The 27,593-nt window shown below is 49.6% G+C and overlaps 1 protein-coding gene across 2 annotated transcripts; it reads right to left on the reverse strand.

The window, feature by feature from the left end:
- Positions 1–4: 4 nt before the first annotated feature.
- DCPS (decapping enzyme, scavenger) lies at positions 5–27,583 on the reverse strand. Of its 2 annotated transcripts, XR_009960680.1 has the most exons (7): positions 27,361–27,583; positions 25,604–25,772; positions 13,914–14,059; positions 8,315–8,428; positions 3,091–3,201; positions 2,287–2,568; positions 362–449 (listed from the first exon to the last, which is right to left on the reverse strand). XR_009960680.1 is itself a non-coding variant. In XM_062594662.1 (6 exons), the coding sequence occupies exons 1-6, from the start codon at positions 27,532–27,534 to the stop codon at positions 183–185; spliced, it is 981 nt and encodes a 326-aa protein (XP_062450646.1). In that variant the 5' UTR covers positions 27,535–27,582; the 3' UTR covers positions 5–182. The 2 variants fall into 2 exon arrangements, 1 of the variants encoding a protein (XP_062450646.1); XM_062594662.1 differs by lacking the exon at positions 2,287–2,568 and having other exon boundaries at positions 5–449; positions 27,361–27,582.
- Positions 27,584–27,593: the final 10 nt, after the last annotated feature.

Genomic DNA, 27,593 nt, shown 5'->3' on the forward strand with positions numbered 1-27,593 from the left:
ATGGTTACTCTATCAATGTTTTAATTGACTTAAGCAGAAGGAGCAGTTGCCATAGCAATGGACTGTCAGTCCCAATTTGTACAAAACCCAAGTTAAAAAAGCACCATTAAAAAAAAAAGAAAAAATCCATATTTATGAAAATTAAAAGGTACAAAAGTAACTCCACCTTGAGCTCTGCCAGCTCAAACTCTTCCTGCTTCCTGGAATTTCTTGAACAGAAGTTCGTCTGCCCGCAGGGCGAAGGTCAGGGCCCGTTTTTGGTAGTACTTGGAGTCGAGCGCCAGATTGTCGATCACGTCCGCCAGGAGATGGGCCCTCTCCACGGAGCTGCCCGGGGCGTCGTAGCCCAGGGCGGTGAAATGCACGTGCAGGTGGTAGTAGGAGGGCTGGTAATGCAGGTAGATTCGCAGCTGGGATCCGGCCACATCGAAGCGCTTTGCTATGGCTCCCTGAGGAGAAAAACAGGTCAGGAACAGCAGCACGCAGCAAAGGCACGGGACGACTGGGGATGGGCAGCCTGGACGGCAGCGCATGGGGAGCAAGACCCCAGAGGGATCAAAGGAAGAGCCCCCAGGCCGCTTAAAAGGTGGAGAGAAGCGAGGCGCCGCTAGGCTGGAAGGCGCAAAAGCACCCCAGACAAAAATGCCGTAGCCAGACACGCCTGCGAGGGAGGAAGGTAGCATGCAAGCAGCAGAAAGCGATCGTCCCGCTGGAATTTAGCCGGAACAACAGGCTCGAGGTGACACTGGGGTCAAGAGCTTCCACTGAACTCGGCAACTCCTTCTCCAACACAGACACGTTCCTTCCCAAACTCCTGCCGGAGGCGGCCGATCCCGCAGGGCAGCCGCTCTCCGGCCATCCCCGTGTCCAAGGGGTTAAGCCGGAGGTCACCTGCGTGCGCTCTCCTTCGCACCCCTCCTTGCCGGCTGCTGCACGGATCCCGGCCCAGCAGCCCCTCGCCGCTCGGACGGGGCTCTGCCGGCGGAGCGGGGGCCCGTGCCCAGCGCCGGGCAGGGCCTCCCGAGGCGGCCTGCCACCCGGCCCCCATCTTCGTGACGGGACGTGCTCTCCGCGCTCGCTGTTTTCCATTCCACTCTTATCTCTTCGGCTCACTCGGCAAGTTACGGGATCCCGTTACCAGCAGTGTAATTAAAGCTATAAACAGCAGCAGCGCGCTCCGCCGCGCGGGCTTGCTTTGCCGCTCAGCACACCGCAGTCCCCTGACTAATCTCTTTAATTAATCTCTGCTTTCCCCGGCGCAATTACTTTCCAAATTTCTAACGCGAGGAAGGGAAAGAGAAACTCCATCGTGCTTTGATCTACGCTCCCCGTTACCAAGCACACAGGGCTGCAACAGCTCGTCGGCCAAAGAAAGCGATTAGGTTAGAAAGTGAGTTATTAACGTGGAGCGGGGGCCAACGGGGCTCAACTCCTGGAGCTCGTCGCAAACAGAGCGACATCGAGGACCGGCGAAAGGCCTCCTGCCACCCTCCTGAGCACTGCAAAAGCGCCCAACGAGGGAACCGTCTGGTGGCAGAGAGCGCCCCACCGCCTCCTCTCCGCACCGCTGCCACGCTGTCCTCTCTAAAGCCATGAATTTTGAATCCGCAGTGGCGGTGCCGAAACACAGCTGCTGGCACTGGAGCTGCATGCCAGCGCTTTAAGCTGTGGCAGTTTTAATAGCTGCCAGGCTGAAAAGGAGAGAGAGGTCCTTGGAACGGCCTGGGCCGAGGATCGTTCCTGCCTTGCTTTGGGAAAAGAGGTGAGGAGCTTGTTGGCTGCGGCAAGAAATCCCAGCTCCAAGGCAGACAGTGTTCAGACACCGCTCCCAGCCTGGCTGCGAAAGGAAGAGGGTGTTTTCTTCTTAAAGAAGTGCAAGATTCTTCTGCAAAGAGATGGGTAATCTCAGTTACATCCATCACCTCTACCAGCCTGTGCCAGAAAGACGTTTCCTTCTCCTGGAACAAGCCACAGTGACGTGCGAGCCCGGAGGCAGAACACAGGAGGCCAAACGCAGCCCCAAAAAGCTGCTCGTCTCCTGCGGGCCCAGGGAGGGCTCTGCCCAGGACGTCGTCCAGGCCGCGCTGGCACCTGAGCTACTGCTCTCCACAGCCAGCCATTTGCATGCCACAGCCTGTCCTGCACCCAAATGAGCCAGATCTGGGCTTTTTTGTGTGTGTGTGGGGGGGGGATTTGCTCTTTGGAGTCACCTCCTACCTCCACACAAGCAAAAGAGTAGGGGGAGCTTAAAGGAAAAGCAGCTAGGGCGGAAGAGAGAACACGCACCAAGCTGTAGAGAACTTCAGCCATGCCATTAGCACTCAGCACTTTGTGGTCAGGCAGGAACAGACGCCCTGAGGGCTGCAGGAGGGAAGGAGAAGCCACCGGGGTCTCCAGGAAGAGATGCCTGAGGCAGCAGTGCAGCCAGGCCACATAGACGTCGCCGGGAGGGGTTCACCGTCGAGACAGACCCTTGGGAGGCGAAGGCAGAGGGCGTCTTCCGCCTGGCAGGCTCTGCTCTGGTCTCAGGAACATAAAGAGGCAAGGGAGGCATTCACACCTCCCCCTCTGCGTCCCAGGAGAGGGGATAAATCGAGGAGAAGAGGAAACCAGAAAATGCTTCCCATGGCCCTGTGGAGACTTGCTGCTTTCCTAGGCACCGAGCCCTGGTTAGTGCCTGGAGCAGTTCAAGACACTGTTGTAATGTATCCGGCCTCAAGGGCATAAGAGTCAGAGCGATGGGCAGGATTTAAAGCGCCCTCTTTTCACTACAGTGCTCTGCTCACCCTCTCTCAGCGCTTCCCAGAGCGGCGCACGGGTCTTGCGCCGGGCACCAAATCGCAGCCGGGCGAGAGCACGCAGCAGCAGCGAAGCGGCTGCGCTGCCCGGCTCACGGGAGGGCGCACGCCTCCCCCTGCCCTCCCTCCTCCGCACTGCCCAGAGCGACTGCGAGCGCTTCTTCGCAAGGGCCACTCTCGCCCCGCTGGCGGGGAACGACAGCGGCGCGAACGGCGGCCTTGGGCTGGCGAGGCCGGGCTCTCCCCGGCTGGGGCGCAGCTCACGCGGGAGCCTCAGCAACCTTGCACTCACCTTGCCTTCTTCCAAGATGTTCTTCAGCAGAGGCAGGTGCTCAGCAGTGAGGTCTCGAAGCGATTTTATCTCCCGGCGGTGAACAAGGGCTATCAAATAGAGGTCATCCAGCTGCAGAGAGACAGAGGACACCGAAAGAGCCGATAAGAGAAAGAGCAGGAGGGGGCACAAAGCTTAGGGCCCAACACACGAGCTAGAGCTTTCTAGACCACGTTACAACACACAGACACACGCGTGCTCGCTACCTGCCAACCTGTTAACTGGCACCTGGACTGGGTTGACCTGCAGCACTGCGTGCATTCACCCACATATTCAGTGTCTTTTGGGGAATTTTTCCTGACAAATCAGGTTTTTCAGGTATTTAACTGACTCGGAGCATCACTAATAAACAGATGACGACAACTTCACCCCCAGCCAATAAACAATGTGACCACAAATATTTCCTCAGCTCTCCAGGTAAATCAGTCAACCCTTCTGTGCTGTAAACACAGCCTCCATCGTCACCAGGTTTTATTTTAGTGCTCCAAAATTAATACAATCATAGGAAGTTTCCTCTGTCCTTTATTTCCAGTATATTTCAGACTTCAAAGCTAAACCACCTTTCACAGAAATACAGTGCACATTTATAACATCATCTCCTTCAAAAGTTTCCGATCAGGACTAGCAACATCCACATGAGGCAGAAAAAGCATCAGCACCTGCCACGTTGCACGGGGGAAACGGAGGCACAGATCAGCAGAATGCAGAACGAGTTAGTAGCCAGGCGGGAAGAGCTGCTAGTTCTGAGCACGGTCTTTCTGCAAAAGCAAGCAGTTTATCTCCACACGCAGGTGCTCGGACAAGGATTTACAACAAACTCCAGAGGCCAAAACTGAAACTGTAGACTTCCAAATGAAAAGGTTCCTATATTTCTGCTCTGGCATTACAAGTATCAGACCACTTTCCTGTCATTCCAGTTCTATAAATAACTGCTTAAGACCTCAGCCTTCACCTGACACCACCAAAGCAGTGAGACAGAGCCATTCAGCAGCTCTTCAGCCAGACCTCTGGCATATCCGGAAGCGCCTTCCAAATTAAATGTTTGAGGAAACACATGGGCATGGATCACTGTATGTTTCAAAAAGAAAAAAGAAAAGAAAAAAGAAAGAAACAAGCACTAAACCAAGTCATTTTGTGGCACTACTACACCGAAAGTAAGAAACACAGAGGTGAGGTCCCTCTTACAGGGATCTTAATGTCCAGAGAGCCAGAAGCACCCTCAAGGACGTGGGAGAGGCACGCTAACAGGCATACTGCTACGGACAAAGATGCTGTGCAGCAAAACCTGCAGTGATGGTTCAGTTGCACACGAACCTACCTATACTCTTCATGTATTATGCCATATCCCAGCAAGCGATTACTTAAGACTACATCTCCGAAACCGAATCCTCCTGGTGCGCAAGCAATCCTGCTGCATCTGAATCCCTGTCTCCATCAGTTCACTCAGCGGCTCTCTAACAAAACGCTCACTGCAAAACAAAGTGTTTGGATAACCAAGAGCCAGCGCTTCTTTTCAAGGCTATAAGAAATCCATCTGGCTATTCTAAAACAGATGTTTTTCTCCCAGAGTTGCTCTCCAGACCTTGTTTTGGGACTGTCAAAACACGATGCTTTTATTTATGTCCAACAAGCCAAGTGATTCTCATAGCCTCTTTTGCTTCTTCCCAGAGCAGCCTGCGCGTAGCTCCAGAAAAAGACGGTGTATCGCTTTGTCTTGTTCAAATCAGAGCTGGCCTGCAACAGAAAAGCAAACAGCTCTTCTCCTTAGAACAACATCTGTAGGTCGCTGTTTGAAATAAATAAGCCTGTTGCTAAAAAGGCCCTCAATGATGTAATGTAAGACATCATTTCAGGCAACGCCTCGGGGCTCCTGTGGGCTTGAGAAAAGAAAAGCTAGAGCGATCTCAAACCAGCCTTCCAGCCACATGTTTAACGAGAACTTTATTCCTCTGCACAGCCCAAGTGGTCAAATCGCCACTGCGGACGTTTTTAGTATCAGCTTACTAATGTCAAGCGTAGCCTGCTGACCCTGGCCAGCCGCCCGCTAGCCCAAAGCTCAGCGGTGGAGAGTGATGACTGCAGGCGCTCCCTGCCGCGAGTTGGACGCTGGGGCTCTCCCGCGCGGCCAAGCCAAACCTCCCCCTTCACCCGACGCCAGCGGGCAGGAGCGCAATGGGCAGGGTGGCTGCAGCGCAGTTCGCCGGCCGGACTTGGCTTAGCCGCTGGGCAAGGCTGGCCCTGCGGACGCGGGCCAAATCGCAGCAGGCAAACAACTCCCAGACATCACATCAGAGTAAATACCAAAGAAAAATGACACATAAGAAAACAAAAAGTAAAATCCAAGAAAAAAAATACAACTCAAACCAGCATCAAGGGCTGACAGGCTGAGTAGCAGCAGCCATTTCAGCTCCCAGAACATCAAGGTCGCCAGCAAGTGGAAAGACTTCAAAACAGAAAGAAATCTTCCTCCCATCCACCTGACTGCAATAATTACAGGTGAATACGCAGCATTTGCAGGCAAAGAGCTAAGCTGGGGTAACGCGGTGCTATTGAACAGACTTCTAAGCCTTCGCTCCAGGGAAGTTGGGAAAATCCTGCTGGGAGCCCTACCTAGCACCGTAATTTAATTTAGTGGCCTGCGGCTCCAGGATGCCACCTGCAGAGCATGCGGATCAGATGAACCGAAATCAGAATATCCAAGTGCTTTGAAGAGCAGCTGCTGTGATGAGATCTGTTCTGACAGGCCCCAAGTTAATCTAATACATTAGGACCGGAGACACGTCGGACTCGAACGCGTTGCGTCTTTCAGGATATAATTCACTTACACCAACATCTAGCTTGAAAGACATTCCCTCTTTCCTGAGCATGCATCCAACTTTCTGCAAGGCAGGAGAAACAATCCTGGTCTTTCTTAGGACAACCTCATGCTGAACAGGAGCCGTGCGTGTACCCTGCTCAACACAGAAGACCACACTGCACACAAAAGCCTGTTACGAGAGCTCAGATAACACTTCTCTGATTCCATCGCTTCCCTTTCATAAGGGACCTCTCTCTTCCAGCAGCATTTTGTATACTGCTAGCAGCAAGCTCAGCAATCTACCAGGCCTTTTACATTTCTAAGCTGCCTTCAAACACGGTATTTTGTGCCAGGCTGTGAACATCAGTGACATCAAGCCTCATTTATGTGGTGGGATGTGGCTAGAGGATGGAAGGAACTGATGCTCACCAGAAGTCCTCAAGCTACTGGGTTCAGCTCTCACTCAGAGCTGCTCAGGGCCAAGGAGGAATTTCTTGGCCCAAAGACAGAAGTCAGCACCCTTTGCTGGGACATTCACTTGTCTTCCTGGGAAAGAGACAGGCAGTGCAAAGGGCTGCTCGGAGGATCATACATCCTAAAGGCTGCAGACGCAGAAAATAAAGTCCGAAGCACTTTGCTGGTGTAATAAATTACTAAGAGACAATCCAGTAGTCTAGTCCTGTTTTTAAAGCTCAGAAAGTGTCCAGCAACTGGCAACTCCCAGAAGTGCCCATCACCGAGAAGAAAGTATCTAAGCGTAAGAGCCCTGAGCTCCGAAACACTTTGTCATTGCTCCTGCAGAGCCTGGAATAGTGGAGGCTTAAAGGCGTGCTCTGCCCCAGCGGCGACTGCCCTCTTGTTCCACAGAGGGCGAGGGCACGGCGAGACAGAGCAGCCTTCGCAGACGGCAGCCTGCGAGGAGCAAACCAAGACGGCGCTGTTTGGTCTGCAAAGCAGCAGCAGGACAGAGAAACATCCCATGAAGACAAATGCCACCACCTAGGCGCTCCTCAACCGTACTAGCTCCGAGGCATGGATACAGCAAGTCCCTAGAAAAAACCTGAAGCAGAGTTTCTAGCCCATCTGTCTCCAGGACAGATCAGAGTCGCAATATTCAGTTCCAGAGGCTTTGCTCAGAGCAAGGGAGCAGAAGGCCAGTTGTAAGCAACACACTGCATCTTTTAGGAGTGCTAAATATTGCTATTGCCTCCCACACAGAAGGCAGACGGAAGCCCTGAAATTAAAGGCACCAAAGCAGGCACAACAGTAAGCACGACTGCAAGCTTACAGTAGATCACCTGCTTTGCAAAAACTCCCCGCGCACAAGCTCTCACCTTCTGGTGAAGCAGCAGTAATTTGAGGTAGTTTTCTCTACACACATTGGCAGGGGATTTCTGGAGAAGCTGGTGGTGGGGGGAATTCACCGTATATCTAGACTACCCTCTGCAGCAACTTACTCTCATGTCCTCACCTAACCTTTCACCCACGGCTGTGCCGTGAACAATTCGGCAGCAGATGAGAAATAGGTTCCTCTGACTCCTCATCTGCCTTTGGCACGCACTCAGCAAGAGAAACACAAAACTGTGCTGGGCTAACGGCTCACAAGTGGGGCTTATTTTTAGCTCCCAACTGCAGATTTTCATCGAACGGTAGCTTTCCCTCACTGCCACCCACAGAAGCTTTCTGAGGATGAGAAACATGAAGGGGACGTTTTTGGCTCCACTGGCAACTCTGGGTATTTCATCTCCATGGGCGCCCGGCAGACCTTGATGTCTTCAGACCACAGAAGTACCGCATGAATCTGAGTCAGAGTCGAAGGAAATAACGAGCCACTCGATTCAAGATTACAGCCTGGGCTAAAACCTCTGAATTTCAACAAGTGACCACTCCAGTGAGGAGTTAAGCAGCTGTTCATCAGCTAACAGCCATCTTTTTAATACCGTGCAGAGGAGAGTTAATAGGAGCAACCAAAAAAAAAACACATCTGTCTGATTTATGTCTAAAGTTCAGGCTTACAAAGTCCAACACAAAATCATAAAGAGCAAATATACCATTGGATTTGGTGTATTTCAAAGTTCAAAGATATTACAAGAACATTTAGGCTAATGCAGGAAAGAAACTGAAGCTGTTAGCATCAGTCACTGAACAAGTGAGAAGAGCCTATCTGTTTTGCAGTGTCCATAATTTGCATGTGATAAGAAGACCTGAATCACTGGCAAATCATTATTTAACTGGCAAATCATTATTTAAAAGCAATGTGAACAGGAAGGATACATTCCCCTACTAAAATTTGCATCCATGTGCTATTAACAGGAAGTGACCATTTCTCCCGCATTACCTTTAAACAAGCAGTATCCCTTCAGATATGGTAAAGAGTAACAAACAAACCTGGTTTTGATTCCACTTAAAGTCTGGAACTAGAACAAAGCCATTGCAAGGATCTGGGTTTTCATGGATTATTCGATCAGCCTCTGCTTTCTTCTCCAGGATATTATAGACCCACTGAAAAAGAAATGCGATTTATAAGCCAGCAGAGAAATATATTCAGGCACATTTAGCCCAAGCTCATGGATTAATGCCTATTGACTACAAGTAAAATATTTTTTAAAAACTTAAGTTGGCCATAATTTCCTGGCCAATAATATGTAGTTAACTAAACATAAAGCCCTCAAACATACACCAGAGGATTGTGAGCACCTTAAGTGAAAAATACCCTCCTGACCCCACTGCATGGCACTGCAACACTGGCTTGCTGAATTATGCAGGGATTTTTGTTTTCCTCTCAAGCATTAAGAATTGGCTACAGCTGGAGATGAGGTATTGAACAGAGATGGTTTAGTCCACTATAGAACCTGTTATATTTGCATTTAATAGGATTTGGAAGTAATTCTCCTTGACAGGGTCTAACTACACTCCAAACAGATTTGGCTGCTTTAGAAGCCATACACTGAGTCTGCAGAAGGAACTAGATCAGATCTGCAAGTGCACAGCACTGAGTCTCTTATCCCAGGCCTTACCACTCTAGAAATTCTTATTAAACAAAAAAACATACACGGAACTTACTGCCTGTTATTTGGACAGCCCATATTCTTTTATGGCCCAAAAAGGCTTTAACTGGTTTTAAGCAAGCCTGATTGCAGCCTCATAGGCCAACTCAGCTGGCTATTGCATTTGCAGGGCTGAACCCCTGCGGAGGGCTAAGACCTCTGGTCAACACTTCGACCTCTGGTCAACACTTCATGCTGCAGCCTTTCCCATTAACACAACTGTCCGCGATGCCACCTCTATAAGCTCGTCCTGTGGGTTTGGCCAGATTACCCTCTGATGGTCTTGCTTGTCATTAACAAAGCTCTAAAAACAAGCCAGGTCCATTGCTCATCATAGCATTAAGCAAGCTCACACAGTGAGAGTTTTCTCTGGAAAACAGTGAAAAGCACAAAGGAAACTCCCTGGTGCCTTGAGGCCTCACTGCAGAAGGCCACAGTGTGACTCAGTATCTACAACAAAATAGGTAGTCAAGAGTTCAAACCTTGCTGATTTAACCCCAGCAAGCCAAGAGCAGAGCCCGGTGCTGACCAAGGAGCCTTCATCGCTCCCCCCTGGAGCAGTCCCGGGAGGCAGGGCCACACATGGATGCCTCCACCTTTGGGAAGGCGGCCACAGCCTGCTCCAAGCACCAAAATCTCGAAGGGCAGCAACTTTCCTCCTCCTCCACCAGCTCTGATACACTGGCAGTGAACAGGTACAAGCATTCAGACACATCAGCCACAACGAGCTCTTCCCCAGCCAAGAAACAGACAGCAGGAGACAGCACTCTGCCTCCTGTCGACACGGCAAGCAATGCCGCTTGCGGAGCAAGCCAGCCACTTCAGGCCCCAGTGAGACACTCAGGTTTGGAAGTCAACTCTTCCGGGGTGCAGCAGACTCCTCTCACTGCTCTGCTCAGAGCTCTGTGCCCGTTTACATCTTTTACCTCCCATGTTGTGCTGAAACCTTTACAATTCCTACTGGAAAGGAAACTCGGATGATTTTCCATTCAAAAAAAAGGCAGTGGCAGATTGCTTGGGAGCCGGCGGCTGGATACAGCTCCTGCTGTTGGCAGCTAGTGTCCTGTGGGTGAATATAAAAGGCCTGTGCTTCCCCAAGCAACGTATTTCACTTGGTTTCCTAACTGATTAGAAAACAGCTCACCTTTCTTCCTCTATATTTAAAGCTTCAAAATCCAGATTGCCTGTAATTCTTGCTCTCATTATTCTCCTGCATTCCTCAGCCAGGGGAGCCACCCTCGGCAACTCCAGCTGGGTTAGCCAGAGAAGAGCAGGAAGAGGGACCTCAGATCTCAGAGATACCTCTTGCTGGAGCACAACCGTCAAAGCAAAGCATCATCCACAGATGATGCAACTTTCTGCTAGGAAATGGGAAAGAACAGGGATAGGTGGCAAGGTAAGAGTAGTAGAAAGCACCTTTTCTCTAGAGAACAGCTTTTCCTTGCTGCAAACCTGAGCTTAAGTACCCTTCCTTACATTTCTGAAATGCATTTTTGCAGTTCTGGATTAAGCTACCTATTCTATTGGACAGGGTTAAATGTCATCCCTGAGACAGCTCCTCAAACGAAGAGGAGCACACACTGCTGTCTAGGAACACCAGCTCCTAGTAACAAGCCCCCCACCAGCTCTACACAGTGCCTCGCCAAATATAAAGGTCCTGTTTTACAGAAATAGCTACAACCTGCTCTTCTAACCGCAAACAGTCCTGGGGTCTTATGTGACGCTTCTGACCTCACCTTGGGGTCTTACTGAAGACTTGCAACATCAACCAGCTCTCAAGAAGATAAGACAAGGTGGAAGAACTGGCTGGGGTTTGAAGGCTTACTTAACTTGTTTTGAAACGCAAGCTTTCCTCCCAGTTAATCTCTGAAAATTTAAAGTCTTAACTGAGAGAATTAGTTTGCAAGCAAACCTGCTGTTGTCTTAAGGACAAGGACAAAAGGCTAAGCCAAATGTAACACTGATCACAGTCATGCTTATCTTCCCACCAAGCTTAGGTGTGAGACATCTCTGTTATTCTAAGCAGGTAATAACCAGGAAGAACCAAACCACTACCAATCTACCAGCAGCACACACACCAGGCAAACTGGGTCAGTGGATGGTGTGCACACAGTCAAGACAAAAGAAAATCCTTTGGGGGAACTTTATCAGGAGTTAAATTAATCTAATCAAAACTTAGTATCATTGTGAAATGACCTGGATATATCCTTAGGGACAAACAAACCTCTCCTCCCTTGATCCTTTTTCTCTTTTTTTTTTTTTCTTTTTTTTTCTCCTTAAATTTCTTTTCTCCCTAGCAACATCTTACATTAGATTAGATTCTCAAAGAGATTTTGGAAGGCATGGAACAAAATCGCTGTGCTCTGTGACCCTAGAAGAAAAGCAGGGCAGGAAGCTTAGCAGGAAATAAAAGTTGGCCTTTTACTTCCTTATGCCTCCTCTTTCCAGCAGTGCCAAGCTCTCAGCACCCTAGTAAGCCCACTAATCAGATGAGCTAAATTTTAAACTAGTGTTGCCTCATATGATCAGCAGGTGATCGGCTGGGAGCGCTGGCCAATGCCAGTACCAGCCCAGGGAGGACAACACACATCCAGAGCCTGATACCACAATGAAACTATTGTGCTGAAGTCATCCATATTTTGAACTCACATCTCATCCCAGCAGCAAACAGAGGCTCCTCTGTAACCCTCCCACGCTTCTGTTGCCCTTCACATTTCTTCTTCCTCCTCTAGTGGAAACCAGCCGGACAAAGACAAGAAACTCCAGAGCTCAAGGCCTGATCACCAGACTGTGCCGGCCAAGATCTCTCAGCTCAGCTGAGACAGACTCTCCTGACGGCCAGTGGGAACGCGCTTCCACATCTGTGCGGTGCAGAAATCCGCCCGCAAGCGTTCGGTGAACAAGCACAGAGGCCTCACTCTAGCAACTTCTGAAAGCAGCTGCTAAAATAGGAAACCTAACAGCCTGCAGAGCAAAGACATGGAGAAAACATTTGCGCAGGTTGCTATCATTTTCTGGCACAAACACACTCTTGTCTTCCTCCAGCTAATAAATGCTTCCTGCAAGTTATTGGTGTTGCAGTCTGACTGCTGGCAGGAAAGCTGAAAGGTGGAGCAAACAAAAGCAGGCAAATGAGGAGTAATTGAGCATATGCTGCAGCTAGCAAGGTGCCTTCCAGTACTAGATGCAAGAAGCAAGACTCACGTTCATCTGCAAGCGATTAGAAACCAGACATCACATCCCCAAAGCCTGTTAACCATTCTGCCGCTATTTAAGGCAACAGGAGAGAGGTCTGTGGGGAGGGAATGCTGTGGGTATTCCAAGATTTTTTTTTTCCTCCCTCTTCTTCTTTTGAGGAAAAAAAAAGAGGTTCTTTTTAATGGACAGCCTCCGGAGATCCTCACCTGCAGTCAGTTGCAGAGAGCACACGCTTCCCTCCTCAGCAAGCTGCAGAGGCAGCATCACAGAGGAGAGTGTGCAGAAGCCATTGGCTAGTTTTAAGAGCCATTCAGGTTGTGTCCTGGTTTCCATTTCACAGCAGTGGCTGTACAGATTAGAGGCACAAGCAAATCAGTTGCTTTTAATGCACTGAAAAAGCAAAAACCAATTACTCAGTAAGCCTGGCATTGCTGGAATTCATTTTATTCTCCCTTCTGCACAAGCTGGCAAGAATTGCTCCCTATAGACTAGAGACACATTCCTTCTCTCTCTAAAGAAGGATGAGAGGAATAGAGACAGCCTAAAAGGAGACCCAGCAGCAGGCTCAAAACCTTCCTCTGCTGCAGTGACCACTTCATACCAAACTTCTCCCTGTGGAACAGCCTCTGTGCAAGTCAAAAGGGCAGAGCAGCTGTGCACAAAGCACTAACAGTAAGCTGTGATGCAGGAATCCACGGGCACTCTAGGTCTTCCCATTTCCGCAACACCCAGGAGACTCCTAAAAGCCTCGCAAATGGCACAAACACCCAGGGAGCCACCCTTGAAGACAAGGAGTCACACCCCAGCAGAGAGAGCCTCCAGAAAGCTTGAGAAAGGCAGCTTTGGACATATCTACAGCAGATATCATTTCTCTGTAAAAAGGCAGAAGTGCCACCTGCCACAGGGAAATAAAACAATGGGGACAGCAAGGGATTTTAAGGAAAAAAGTCCTGTTTTAGCAGTACTGAGTTTATCCCAAAGGTCAGATGTTTTCAAGAAAGCACAACAGTTAAGTGGATGTTTCCAAAAGAACAGGTAGCAACTCCAAGGCATCACAACTCAATCACCCCATACAGTCTGCAGCTGATGATGTTTGAGAAACAGGCTGCCCAGAATGAAGAGAGGGTGAAGCATTGCCAAGCTGACAACGTACTAAAAGAGCAACCAACAGGGAGACAAGGGCAGAAAGGACTCTCAATTCATCTGTCTCCGATCTGGGCTTCTCAGGAGACATCTGATGGCCCAGCACATTAAAGAGGAAGACCAAAGACAGCCAGAGCCCTGCTTCTGTCCCTAAGGCTCCTGCAAATGTCAACTTTTGCAGAGCTTCTTGCCTTAAAGGCACATTTTCACTTCTGGTTTGTCTGGAGGAATGAAAGACTATCAAATATGCAAGGAATGCAATTGCACAAGGCCTCGAAAGGCTACTTGTGCTCCTATAGGTACAGCCTCTGGGATAGGCTGGGGACAGGGAAGAGCCAGGCTGTGTACATGAATACCAAAACCAAGGCTGCTAACAAAAACTCAGAAGTTGAGAGCTAAAATTTTCTCTCCCACGCTCTACTGCAACCGCCCAAATCCGTATCAATACTGGCACAACCGCAACCAGCTTTGTTTGTCAAAGGCAGGATCAAAGAAACTGAAAAGCCCAGTAGTGCACACACCACTGTCTGAAAGACTTCTCTATCTCCCTGGAAAGATGCAGGGTCCTGGATAACACAGGCAAACAGCAGTACCCGTACCTGGATGCTGAAGCTCTGGGACTGGATGAAGGGCAGCGTTATGTTCTTGTAATCCTCCCAGGTTTCTCGGATGAGGTGCACTTCTTGACGGAGATATTTCTGAAGGTGTTTCTCTGTGGCAGGATACACCACTGTGGTTTTTATCTCTACAAATAAAAACGTTTACAGAGTTATAATCAGAGATGAAATCTCCTTCAGTCCATGATAAGTCTGTTTTCCCTCCAATAAATGTTACACTAACACATTTCAAATGAGATACCATTAAAATAGCGGGAGGGGGGGGCGGTGAGAACTGACATAAAAAGCAAACAAATACGTTACACACCAGAGCTCCTACTGCTCTTTAGAAGGAAATACTCATACAGCTACAGACCCGAAAAGCGATAAGCTGACACCACACTCAGAGCCTGTATTTCCAGTTTGGGTGGAATGGTATTCTGTGTAAGTATTTTTCTCACACTTGCTTTTCAGATGCGACAGCAACAACGGGGCAGAGCTGGGGTTTCCGAAGAAGAGTTTATGTGCAGTCAACAGCCAGGGTATAAACAGAGCGCAGCAACACCACCCTGGGCAGAGGTGTTTTCTCCTCATTCTGAAGCTAACCAAGCACTAACAAGCAAGTGCTCAGCTGCCTTCTGCAGCCACTGAAGCAGACATCCCGTGAGCCGCATACCTTACACGGCAGCGCAGTGCCAGGAGTTGGCCTGAGAAGCCGCCAGGCAAGGTGGCACCGGCACACCTGCCTTCCCCCAGGCATAGCACGAGGAAGCCAGCAGCAGGGCTGGCTGGCAAGGAGGGAGGAGAGCAGGCGCTGTGGGAAGTTGGGGACCCCACCCAGCAAATGTGGTGGGTGAACGTTGCCTTCAGGTGGAAGCGACCGCATGCTGCAGGCTGGGTACAACACGCTCACACCACAGACCATCGCAGCGGAAGGCGACAGCAGGCATGCTGGCCAGCCACGTGAATCTTTCAGAAAACCCCTGCATTGTCAACACCTAAACACCCCACTAGTCTGCCTGCAGCACTAACCCCCACAGGGTTTGGGTCTCAGGGCAACACTCAGCCTAACCACTGAGGTTACATCTACGAGCTGGTGCTTTTTGCAGAGCAATTACGGAGATGTCAGCTGTTAACTCCGTAGTAGCGGGTAACTGCTAGCAATGAGCTAGGTGACAGGAACAGATCGCAGCAGCGCCAGGGAGATTTGACTCGTGACTCCAACAGCTGCTCTTCAGCTGGACACCAAGCATCTCTGTGTTGGATGCTCTAGACCGGGCCGCACTCCCAGAGCGGGAACAGCCCTCTAACTTTCTCTTAAGTTTATTTGTTGAGGGTATGTGTGTGGAGCGGGGGAGGAATTGCCTCAAATAGGCTAATCTGTATGGTTTTATCCAAGCTTACAGTTGTTAACTCCACTGTAACTATGACTTTCCAGGACAAAACAACGGAAGCCCTCCACTATTTCAGCCCTGGTGCAGAATGGGTGTGCGTAGCTTCGGTCGAGCTGCTTGAATTCCCACAAAGGGAAGAAGGCCGTTAGAGCCGCTTTCTGACTGTAAATAGCCAGATTTGAAGGAGCTTGGCTCCCACTTCAGCTCTGCGATGATGCAACCCAACTTTGTAAGAGCCAAGACTGAATTGAACACAGCTTGGAGGCTCTTTCTTAGAACAGCCTGCTGTGCGAGAGCACTCAGGCTGCCTGCTTTAAGGACAGAAAGATTAGGCCAAGGTTTCTTCCATTCAGCTAACAAAGTGGAATGACAGCTGAACCAGAAAAAACAGACCAAGACAGCCTTTCCGAGGACAAACGACAGCAGCGCAGATGGCAGCACCTAGAAGTGCACAGGTCTCGGTGCGTGGCTACATTATCTCGGTCACCTATTAGCAACGCTGTTTGGGTAGGGGTCTCCGTTACGGCCCGGCACCTCACCGACAACCTAGCCTCAAGGAGCAGAGCACCAGTGGGACAGCAGTGCCAGGACATCTTCCTCATCCATGAAAAGAGAAGGGAGATGGGATACAGGAGCACAGAAGTAACATGCAACACAACATGGAAACGATCACTCAACTCCTCTCAAAGCTTCTTTCAGCCGCAGAGTCAGGGACAGCTTTGCACTCCTCGTGAGCAGCCACATGATATCCAGGCCATCCTCTCTGCCCTGAAGGCAAATCTCTTGACTAGCCAATTCCCCATGCCAAACACGACGCACAGGAACAAAACCTCCTTGTGCACGGTGACTAGCAGCATTCATCTGGTACAAATCCCAACTTGCATCATCTCTCCCAGAGAGAGGAGACCCCGACGACTTCCCAGGGCACACCAACATGATAAGGGCTGGCACTGCTCCTTTGGAGGGCTCCCAGCCATAAGCACGCTCAGCTCTGAGTCCCTCTGAGTAAGGAAAGCAAGAGGTCAAGGACACACGAGCACATCCAGAGCAAACAACTGATTAATACAGCCAGGAAAAGGGCTTAGGGAAGAAAGGGTTGCAAGATTCAATTTGTCCCCCTGTTGCAATTGGCAAAAGAGCATTTAGCTGTTTACTCTCTCTAACAAGACAAAAATAACTGCTGTTTACCTTGAGATTAAAACTTGACCAGGTACTTTCCAGGCCATTAAACAGGATGCAAGCATGCACCTGACGGACCCGAGAGCTTTGACCTTGGCAGCACTAAATGTGACCTGCAGCAGCAAAGCGGTTGGAAAATATCCCTCTTTTGGCCAAGATGAGATCTGCGATACAGAACCTAACGTAACCCCAATGCGTTCCCAGCTAATGGAAAGATGCTGTAAAATGTACTGCAACTCTAAACAAATGCTGAACGGCAACTGCCTCCATCTGAACGAAGCGGGAGGAGTACCACCCGTGTGAACGGCTGCGGCACTGCTGATGCGAATCAGCTATCAGAGCTGGTCTCTCCTCTCCCTCATCTCCCCCCTTCCAGGTGGGATCACACCTCTGGGCTCGAGGCCACCTTGTGATTCTGATTTTCGTATCGAGACCTGTGCCTAAACTCAACATCCTTCGCACGCGGGAGACAACACAACCCGGGGCCCGACTCCCCGCTTGCGCCAAGGTCTAAGACGGCTTTGCCGCCGTTGTGAAGGCCGCTGGCTACACACCGCCAGCCAAACATTCACTGCGGTACAGAACAGTTACACTTCACGCTTAGTATACTGTGTTCCCCTAACACTGACTTTAAATATCTATTTGTTCTTAAAGCCAGGACTTTTTTAAAGTTCTCTCTTTTTTTTTTTTCTTTTTCCTTTTTTTCCTTTAAGGTCAGCACTGCACAAGCTGGGAGACTCTGCTTTTTCATTTCAGGCCAAACCCAGCTTAATGAAATCCACAGGAAAATGCTGGTAACATGAAATATGAAAATGCAAACCACAAGGGCAGTCTGGTCCGATTCCCACCATACACATGTTCAAACAAGGTTGTTTTCCAGGACTCGATTAGCACTTCTAGCTGGATGATGTAATAGCAAAAGACGAGGCTGCAGCTCTTCCACTCCTTGCTTAAAAAGACATACACAAAGCACTGCAGGGGGAAAAAAAAGCAGTAAGAAAATACCAAGTTCAGCCTTAGGCTGAAGTTTCCACAAATTCATTTCATACTCCAAGAAAAGGGAAGAGCAAAAAGTTCAGCGAAGCCCCTCACACCCTGGGGACAGTGACAGTTGCAACATATGCACCTGTGGTTTTTTTTTTTCTTTTTTTTTTTTTACACTTCCACAGAGAGCTTCCCTCCAGTGGCTCAAGAGCATCCCAACCTCCTCGGCTCAGTCTCCGCAAGACGCCAAAAGGAAACAGGCACCGCTACCTCCCTAATTTGGGGGCAGTCACTGTCAGCACAGACAGCCACTTAAAGTGCTTTAAAACATAATGCAAGATCAGAGAAAACCTTAATGTGCAGCTGTGGTTGAGTAGCAGATGTTTTGAAAAGAAGAGGAGGAAGAAACCGTGCTTTGCTAATGACTATTTCCTTTCTAAAAATCCCAGCAACCCCAGAACACCCCAGCAATGCTAATTAACATAAATGACTAAGCCAGAGATGCTGTCTGAAAAACGTTCAGAGTCTGAATTTTATTACGAGCCCAGCACTCATGTTTGATACGCAAAGGCCTGGCCTCACTAATACCGAGCAGCCCCACTTAGCCGCAGAAAACGTCCATGCTACAGGCATCAGCGAGACCGCGCTCACTGCTAAATCTTTCCATTTGCTGGCGACCAATCGCATTCACACTTGATTTTAAGAACTACTCTGTTCCTGAAAGACTTTGCAAGCATTAAAACATCCCGCACGGTGCAGCGCAGCTGAAACCTATGCTAGCACGGAAACAGAGGAGTAAAGAATCACTTGGCACACAGTGGGATTTTTTTTTCTTTTTAAGCTCTTTGAAGGGTCAGAGATTGTCTCCGCTTGCATTTAAGTCATATTAGCTAGCCTGTTTCTGTACATCGGTCCAGGGACTCCACAAAGCATCTGTGGTTTGTTTTGGAAGTCAGAACGGACCATCAATTAACTGGAGGTAAAAAGAGAGTCTAATTGAGAGGACCTGAACAAATACATGCCAGAGGCACTTTGATGGTACAAAACAACCATTTGGGCAGTTCATCCCAGAAAGGGAGTAGCTAGATGTTTGAGGGAATAGTCCATATTTTGGTTTGCTGCCCAGAAGAAAAAATGAAGCTCAAAACCAACTAGAAACAAATGACTTTCCTCCTCTGCTGCTAAGAAAGAGAGAGTAAAACAAACGAAAACAAAACAAGCCTTCAGGTCACAAAGGTGCCCCAGCTCAATTTGGGGAATTGGAGAGGAATAAAGTGCTGCACAGAGCTGCTTCCAGAAACAGAGGACAAAGCATGTTACTCCATGCTCCCTGTACCTCCAAAGCAGTCCAACTAAATCAACAGCATAGCTCAAGCTGTCCTAAACAGTTTTCCAGCATTTTACAGACAGTTTTATCCTATCACAGGTTTTACCATCAGCTTGCACCTCATTTTTAAGTTATTAACAGGAGAGCTTAATCATGGAGCCAATTCCCAAATTCAGGTTTTCAAAGGAATGGTTTATCCTGGCACAGGGAAAAGAAGCCAAGTGGAGTAGCGCAGCCATCCTATTTCAGGTGCTTGAGGGATCTAGGCTCTCTACAGTGTCTTGTCTCTTGTCTCCTTCCCTGCTGTGCAGTCTCAGGGCTCTGTGGAAATCCACACCCAGCTCAGCATGTCAAACATCAAACCGATGCAAATTACAGGGAGGAAAGGATACGGAGGCTTGCTGCACCAACCAAAGCACAGATGCCTTGCACTCTCTTTTCTCTTCCTACTCAAAAAAAAAAAAAGAAAAAAGAAAGAAAGAAAAGAAAATCCTTAGCAGTGGGTGGTATTAAAATGGACTATTTTCATTTTTCTGTTTTAAATAAATGAAAACGTGCTAAGAGGTTGAGAGAAGCCTGTGGGACAGGAACAACCTGACTGCTTTTGGGTAGAGCTGCATTTTCCTCCCTTTGCTAATAGGGAATTGAGATGGCACTTTGACTTATAATAAATTCAATCAGTCTAGGAGAGTGTCAAGCACAGGAATCCGAAAAGAAAACTGCATTGCCTTCTTGCAAGTTGTTCCTTTACAACATCTGTCCTGTTACCTACATCTCCTTTCTACATTGCCTTTTTATCTTTAGGTTCTCTTTTAATGCAGTCGTAACACTGAACATAATGACATAACCTCCCTCTTCCCCTGCTGGATTAACTTCATTTCTAACAATTGTGCAGTGGTCCCAGGGGAACACCTGGATTTAACCGATCTCTATCTGCTCACTGAAGCGTTAATCCAGAGAGCTTTGCCAGGCCAGATCCACGGGCCGAGTGACGAAACGAGGCTATGGAAGCGTTGCAGGCTCCAGGACACAGATCTGCCCAGTGCAGCTCAGGCGAGTTTCTTCAGCTCCTGCTGCCTGAAACCGGATACTTTCTGGGCTCAGGAATGTAAGAATATGTATCACTTCCTGGATGACTACATAATTTCCCTGCTGGCTTCCATGCTCTTCCATTTCTCCCACAGTTTCTCCACCCCGAGCTGGAGCGTCTCCTGATGCACTCATTTTTAGACCAGGAGTCTAGTAAGCGTAAGACCGCAGCATAGACAGGCGATGCTTGTAGAAAGGATGAATGACGGGTAGCCACATACCTGCCAATCATTACCATGCAAAGCCATACCCAGTGAATAAAGACCCCGTCAAAGCCAGGGCTGATAAGCAGTGTTGGCATAATTTGAGGGCTCTTAGGTGCCACGAAGTACGACATCCTTCAGCAGCCAGACAAGAGGAGGTTGCATTTTGCTGGAAACCATAAACACTCTTTGCTAAACAGATGTCAGCTGAACAACTGCATCACCAGGAGCTGGATGTTATTAAGGAAGGAACGTGTTGCTTAAGTGATCTGGCTTTTACAATTGATCCTTTGGCACTAGGAAGAGCTTTTCCTTGCTCTGAAAGCAATCCTTCCCTTAGCAGGCTAGTCATGGAGCTGTGGTTTCCTCTGCCAACGTCTCACACATAAACATAAGCTGCCTCTTAAACCCAGACCGGAGGAGGGGAAAAAAGTACAGGGCTGATATTTATGCAGGATAATAAAAGCTTGTTTAAATGAGAACTATATTCCTCCCTTACTCTCCATATCAGTTAATGTTATCCTATTTTGCAAACATGGGGAAGCATTTACAGATCTGCTACATGACCCATATACAGTGATCACACAAAAACTGCCTTCAGAATTCAGGGGCTGGCTTACAACAAAGTTGAAAATATTTTCCAGCTACAGAGCGAAGGCACGTTCTCTGACAGCGAACCCTACCACCCCTTCAGACAATCGCACCAACAAACTTTCTTCTCTGTAATCAGGTGGGTTAGGGTTGCCCTTCACTGAACACTAACCATTTTTAAACTGGTTCCCAAACACGTTCCCCATTTCACCCTTGACACGTCTCTTTCCCCTGGCGGCCCATAAGAGCAGAGCAAGCCAAGGATGAGGTCCCATTTCTGACAAGCCAGTGAACAAGCTCTGTCTTCCTGAGTCCTCCAGTCAGGATGCCTCCAGCATGCTCTCAGCCCTGAAAAGCTTGTCCTTAAGCTGCAGCTGCAGCAGAGTGAAACTGCTATTCCCAGGGCAAAGCAAAGGACAGAAGGAGGTCATTCGTTCAAGGTAACCTGCATCCTTTGGCCTTCCTTTCTGTGCCTTCACCACAAAGGCAGCCATGTAAACAGAGCAACTCACCCAGCCTCACAGGCTTCTTTTACCACCGAGACAAAAAGCAAGCTTTCATTATATAATGCCTGTACTAGCTTTACTCCATGGATGGAGCAGCATCCAATTCACTTAAAGGAGGAGGCGGGCAAAAGGGAAGGGTAAGGAGAATATCAGCTTTCCACTATTAAGAAACTCCAACTGAATGCAGAGCCTCCCAGAGCATTTAGACCACAAAGGCGGCATTGAGAGAAGGGCTTTCAAAAAGTAGAGGCACACCAGCTTTCCAGCCCCTCTACCTGAGGGCAGCTAATTGAAAGAAGCACACAGCTCCTCCTACGAGGCATTCTGACACCATTAACGCACCCAGTTTCGACAACTGGCTCAGATGTTTGTAAGTCATCTGCGCAGTGACTTCCTCAGCCCAGACTGTTTGCAGGAAGTTTTTATTTTATCTTTAGGAAGCAAGGAGTTGACTTTGGGAGATTTGGCTGCCCTGGAGAGGGAACCACCTGGATAAACTTTTCCTCCGTATGACAAGGGACCCAAGATTTCCCAGGGGAACTGCTTAATGCCAAAGTTTGACCTTTTTTCTGCAAAATACCCCATGGATGAGTAGAAACCTGCAAGTGCCAGAAGATAAATCCTTGCATACCTCCCACCCCAGACCCAAGAGATAGTCAAGCTGGGCCACTTACTAAGCCTCACCAAGTCTCCACATGATCACTTGATTTCTAGGGATTTCCTATACACCCTCACACCAGAAACAGTACTGCAGAAAATCTTTCCTCTTTCTATTTTAGGCTTATCAGCTGCCATTGCTTATGTCAAGCACTTTCTTGGGCCATGACTCAGCTCAAAACAAGTTTCCTGCTCCTCCCAAAACACAGAACTTTTCCTCCCCTGTTAAGCGCCCTGCAAAATCTTGTAAGAGGAGCCAACCAAGAGCAGCTCAAGCATCTGCACAAACTCACCAGAGCTTCATGGCACCTTGCTAGGGACCAAGAAGAGACCAGCCATGGCTACTACCAACAATGCCAGAGGCAAAGCAAAGAGCTGGACACCTGAAGCCAACTGATTCCCAAAGCCAGGGCAACACAGAATAAACATGGGGTGCCACAGACCTGCAGAGCCCAGGGACAGAGAGGCCGACTACTGTTTAAGTTGCAGCAAAAGGCAGAGTATCTAATAAATCAAGACCCCATCTCCTTCAGCACCAAATTTCATTGGAGGAAGAAACAAGCCATTCTTAATACCAGCAAACAGGGCCCCAAACTGCCAAGAAGGCCTGGAAGAGCTCTCCTTGCAGAGCTCATTATTTACTCTGCTTGCATATTCTTTGGTGAAATTTTAATGAGATGTTAGCATGCAGAGCTGAAAAGATTAAGTGTCCCTTAAGTCATCCATATTTCAGTAAAGAGAGGCCTACTAGGCCCTGAAACTGTGACATAACCACAGCTCCCAGCTTGCACAGCAACAACGGTCCCTGAGGGGTGGTAAAGCACGACCTCCCCACCACTTTCGGCTCAAGCCTGAAGCACCAAGCCAGGGCCCGCCACCCACCCTGCACGCAGGCGGCGCTCCCAGTATGCCTGTAGTCTCCATCACGCGTCCTCTGGCTGAGGCTGTCCAAGCTGTGCCGAGAAGGGTGAGAAGCAAAGATGCCCTGTGCATTCTTTACACTCAATCATACCGTGCCATTTCCGAATCATATCAGAGGCATTGTTGGAAAATGTTTCTGCAAAACTTGCCTTTTAAAGGCCTCAGACTAATTTAGATTTCACCAGCCCTAAAAGAAGCACAAAGAGGTAGGTAAGTCACTTTGCTTTACTCATGAGAAACAGGAGCCTTGATTTCTCGCTATTCATCCAGCCCCACATCCCTTGCTGCCTGCAGGCTCACTATATTTGAAATTAGCTTCCTTCTGTTCCCCCCTAGCAGTATAGGGCAGAAATAACAAAGTGGCTAGTTCTTCAGTCAAGGAACGATATATAGCACAACTGTAGCTACAGAAAATATTAACATTAACAGAAGGAAGCAAGAGGCTTATTCCCATTTGTGCATGTACAAGGAACAGCACTAGCACTCATCCAGAATTGCAACCATAAGTAAAATGTCAGAGCTAGGGAGAAAAGAGTCACGGCACAGTGTTAAAACATTAACAGAAACAACCTAGTGAGGGTTCAGTTTAATGAAAGCCCAGAAACAGGACTACCCTAGGGCTTGTTTTTTTGGCAGAAGAGATGCTGGAGGTGTCTACAGGCAGGGCCAGACAACACTTCAACACCACCCAAGAAACAGGACATTTCACACATCTAAAATTGTCTGTTGATTCCAGCAGCATCTTGCAAACAACTCATTTTCAAGTCTGCCACCAAAAGCCAGCGTCCTTTCCCCAACAGTCATTCAAGTCAGGAAGGCACCAGCCTTCCTGCTGAGAACACCCACTCCCAAGTCGCCCACACAGGCCTGGTTTTGCTCCGACAAATTCTCACCCCCTAGAAACAGCAGGACTTGGCACTGTGCTAACAGAAATGAGCAACTCTAATAGCCTTCTCACAGGGTCACGGCTTTCACCCGGAGCAGCTGTTTGTAAAGTTACCTGCAACAGAGCGCCCTGGGCTCCCAGAGCCATTACTAGTCAAAACTACCAGGGATGGTAGCAACCCCAGCTGAAATCTGACCTTCACACCGCTCTGCCTTCACGGCCTCCTTTTAAGTAGGTTGCCATCAAGACAGAGCACGCCAGGCACAGGAGGAGCATGAATTTTATTAAGATGGCTGAAGGTTAACTCTCTTAGCAGAGAAGTTATTAAGCACTGGAACACAAGGCTCCCAGCCTGACATAAATCTGGAACATTTCTGCTATCAGAGTAATGATAGAGTTATACAGTGCTGTAACAAAGTAGTAAAAGAAAGTCAAATGCCAGCACCTAATGCTTCTCATTACTGGCAAGGTTACAGCTGGAAGGAGGCCCGGGATCTTAGTGTTACAATGCCACCTCGTGGGAATCACTGCGAGTCACCACCAGCCCCAAAAGCAGCGCTCCCAAGTGTCCGAGTCGCAGCACGCTACAGAGCAAGAGTCCTTCGAACTGCGAAACAGTAACTCTAACAGTCTTTCTGCACAAGGCATTAGGAACAGCCACTGCATGGTGGAATTTTCCTGCTATTAACACAGGACATAAGGCTAAAACTTTTCATTAAAAGCTACCTGGAGAACAACAGGAGTTTTGCACAGTTCTCAGAAGTTTCCAAAGCTTCCTCTTACACAACCTGAAGTGCTGGCAACAGTGCTAGAACAGCAGCATTTTGGGGAAGCCACATCAGAAGAGAAAAAAAGAGTGCCCCTCAGACAAGGGTGCTTACCACAGCAGCAAGGGTTTGGCTGGGGTTTCCACTCCTGTCCAAGTGGAAACCACCATGTTTGGGCGGGTGAATAATGCACATGCATAACACGAGTCTCAATTTCACATCGGAAAGCTGCATACAACAGTCAATACAGCTTTAAGATGGATGTCAACTAGATTAATCCCTTCAGCATCAGGCCAGCATTAATCCCTCCACCACTCACTCACCACTGACCCACACTCTGCTTTGCTCGAGTGTACAAGGGACTGCACAGCCTTCAAAAAATGGCAAGTTCACAGACAGTCCATGACGACAGCTGGTTGGGAAACAGTTTCCAGATCAAAGACTCAAAAATGTCTTTAATAATAATAATAATAATAATAGGGGAAAAAAACACACACACAAGTTTTGGAAGCTTTTCATTAAGATGGTCTCAAAACTTAATTCAGAAACACAACTTGTCACTCAAAACTATCAATTTCACTCACTTTGACTATATTAAACCCATTTGTTTAGCATGTTTATGGAAGTGTCAACACAGTTGCTATACACTTACATAATTTATTCATCAGGTATCACGATGCAAGAACACATGAAATCACGAGGGAGCAGCCTGCAAGGCAGAGGAGCCCAGGGGCCTGCGGGCACCAGACGCTCAAGGTTAGCAACCAATTCGCATTGCAAACATGCGAGCTGTCTGTCCTTACGAGGCAACACCAGGCAGTGCAAATAAAATACATCAGAGGAGACCCTGGAACCAGAAGAGGCTGCAGAGAAGGCTTTCAAGGTAATGGAAAGAGGCAGTATCTTATTAGATTGACTGATATCACTGGGGGTGGGGAGGAAGAGAGAAAGATTTGCAGGTGCATCAGCCTTTCTTTGCCTTTAAATCAAGGTACAGACAGATGAGGGCAAGTAAGTCACAGCCACTTATTGGCTGACTCCTCACAGGGTCAGGTAGGGTCCCAGCTTTGAACACGGTGAGAGAACATGTTGCACATACAGTGGCAATGACATATCCTTGCACTCACTGGTCTCCCCACCTCCCGCCAGGTGGGCTGCTGTCACTTTGGGAGAGGAGTCGGGAACTTACCGCTCAGCTCCAGGGGAGGATAGAGGTGGTAAGTACTGTAAATGTCATTGGACATCTGCAGCTCCAGTCTCGTGTGCTTTTGCAGCAGGTCAGATATTCTCTCCTCCTGGAACGGTGTTTTTTCCAAGATCACCACAGCATCTGTCCCTTCTCCAGAGGGGCCAGTCACCTAAAAGAAGAATGGAAAAAGCAGTCAGCAAACACTGATCTGGCACTGGCTGAAGTGTTTGACGCCCGGATCTGAACACCTCATCGGCTGTGCTCCCCGGGGAACGCGCAGGACACATCACAGCCCCACGCAAGCCTGCCGTGGGCAAGAGGAGGCAGCACAGACACCCGACACCCTAGCATATCCTGTGCGCACACCCTCTCCCAGCTAACTCTCTGCTGCCAAGGCGGCACATCTGCCCTGGAACAAAGCAGGACTGCCAGGGAGCGCAGGGCAGGCAGGAGCCTCGGCCCGTCCCACCTCTCCAGATGCTCCCAGCACTCAAGGCTGGATCCCTGCTGACCCACATTGCTGATCTCATCGCAGGCATGCAGCAGCTGAAGCAAGGCCAGGCACTACCTCGAGGGTCAGGAGAGGGTAGAGGCGTGTGCAGGAAGCGGCATTACGCTGCCTGGGGTACCCCGAGTCGCACCCCGGCTACTGCTCACGTAATTACAAGCCGAGCAGTGCTGCTGCAAACCCCAGAGGGGCACAGGGAGGCTCGCGCCACGCCACAGCCAGGCGTTCCCCAAACGCTGCCCTGGCCATGGAGCCGACGTGAAGGGTACTTACAACCTCCCCTTCCCTCCATGGTGCCCAAATGAAAAGTCCCCCTTAATTGCAGGGTTTGAGTGAGCTGCTCGTCCACAATTCGGTTCCACTTTAAATGCTAAACATAAGAAAAGGATCTCCGGGAGGAAAGCAATAGATACGCTAATAAGAAAATAATCTCAAAATGGGTTTCCAGCGCTTTGTTACCGAGACCTTCCCCTTTTCAACGCGATGCTGCGAAGCAAGGAATTAAACAGGACTTGGGACAGTGCCCGACTCGGGAAAGGAAGCGCTGGGCCACTTGCACATTCTTCAAAATGATCTTTATTAAAATAAGAAGGCCGTGTCAGTGAAAAGAAATCATAACGGAGGCAGTTTAACGGTGTTATTTTTTTTTCTTTTTTTTTTTTACAAGCAGTGTGCGTGCTCTTTTCCGTGCTGTCTGTCCAGGGGGCAGATGTTGCCCAAGCGCGTACGCACACACATACACATACATTAAAAAAAGAAAAAAAAAAAAGAGCGTTTGGGGATTTGGAGTCGGCGCTCCCGCTGTCACGCAGCAAAGCCTCCTGCCTTCGCCCCGACCGACCGAGACATAGGCGCGGGGTGAAGCGCTGAGAGTGCGGCCAGGGAGCTGGGCCCGCCATGAGCCTGCCCCGGCTCCAGGCAGCGCCCTCCCCCCTCACGCGCCCCTTCCCGCCTCAACCGCCTCCTCACGCGCGCGCGCCCCCCTCTCCCCCCCCCCCCAACGGCCGCCCGTCTCACGCGCCCCCCCCCCCCACCAACCGCCTCGCGTACCCCTTTCAACCGCCGCCCGCCTCAGGCGCGCGCCCCCCCCCAACCGCGTCGCGCGCCCCTTTCAACCGCCGCCCGCCTCAGGCGCGCCCCCCCCGCCAACCGCCTCGCGCGCCCCTTTCAACCGCCGCCTCCGCCAACCGCCCCGTCCGGCGCGCGCCCCTCCCACCGCCGCCCCCTGAGGCGCGGCGCGGCGCGGTACCTGCCCGTGCAGGAAGACCGCCTTGTCCCGCGCCGACTCCCGCAGCACGCGGCGCACGCTCAGCTCGGCCAAGGGGAAAGCGGCGGCGGCGGCGGCGCCATCGCAGGGCTTCGCGGCGGCGGCGGCCGCCTCGGCCTCCTCGCGCTTCCTCTTCGTACGCGGGCCCTCCGCCATAGCGGGGCTGGCTGCGCCTGCGCCGCCGCGGCGCCTGCGCCCCGCCGCCCCGGCAGCAC

The sequence above is a fragment of the Rhea pennata genome, chromosome 24, assembly GCF_028389875.1.
Source record: "Rhea pennata isolate bPtePen1 chromosome 24, bPtePen1.pri, whole genome shotgun sequence".
NCBI lineage: Eukaryota > Metazoa > Chordata > Aves > Rheiformes > Rheidae > Rhea > Rhea pennata.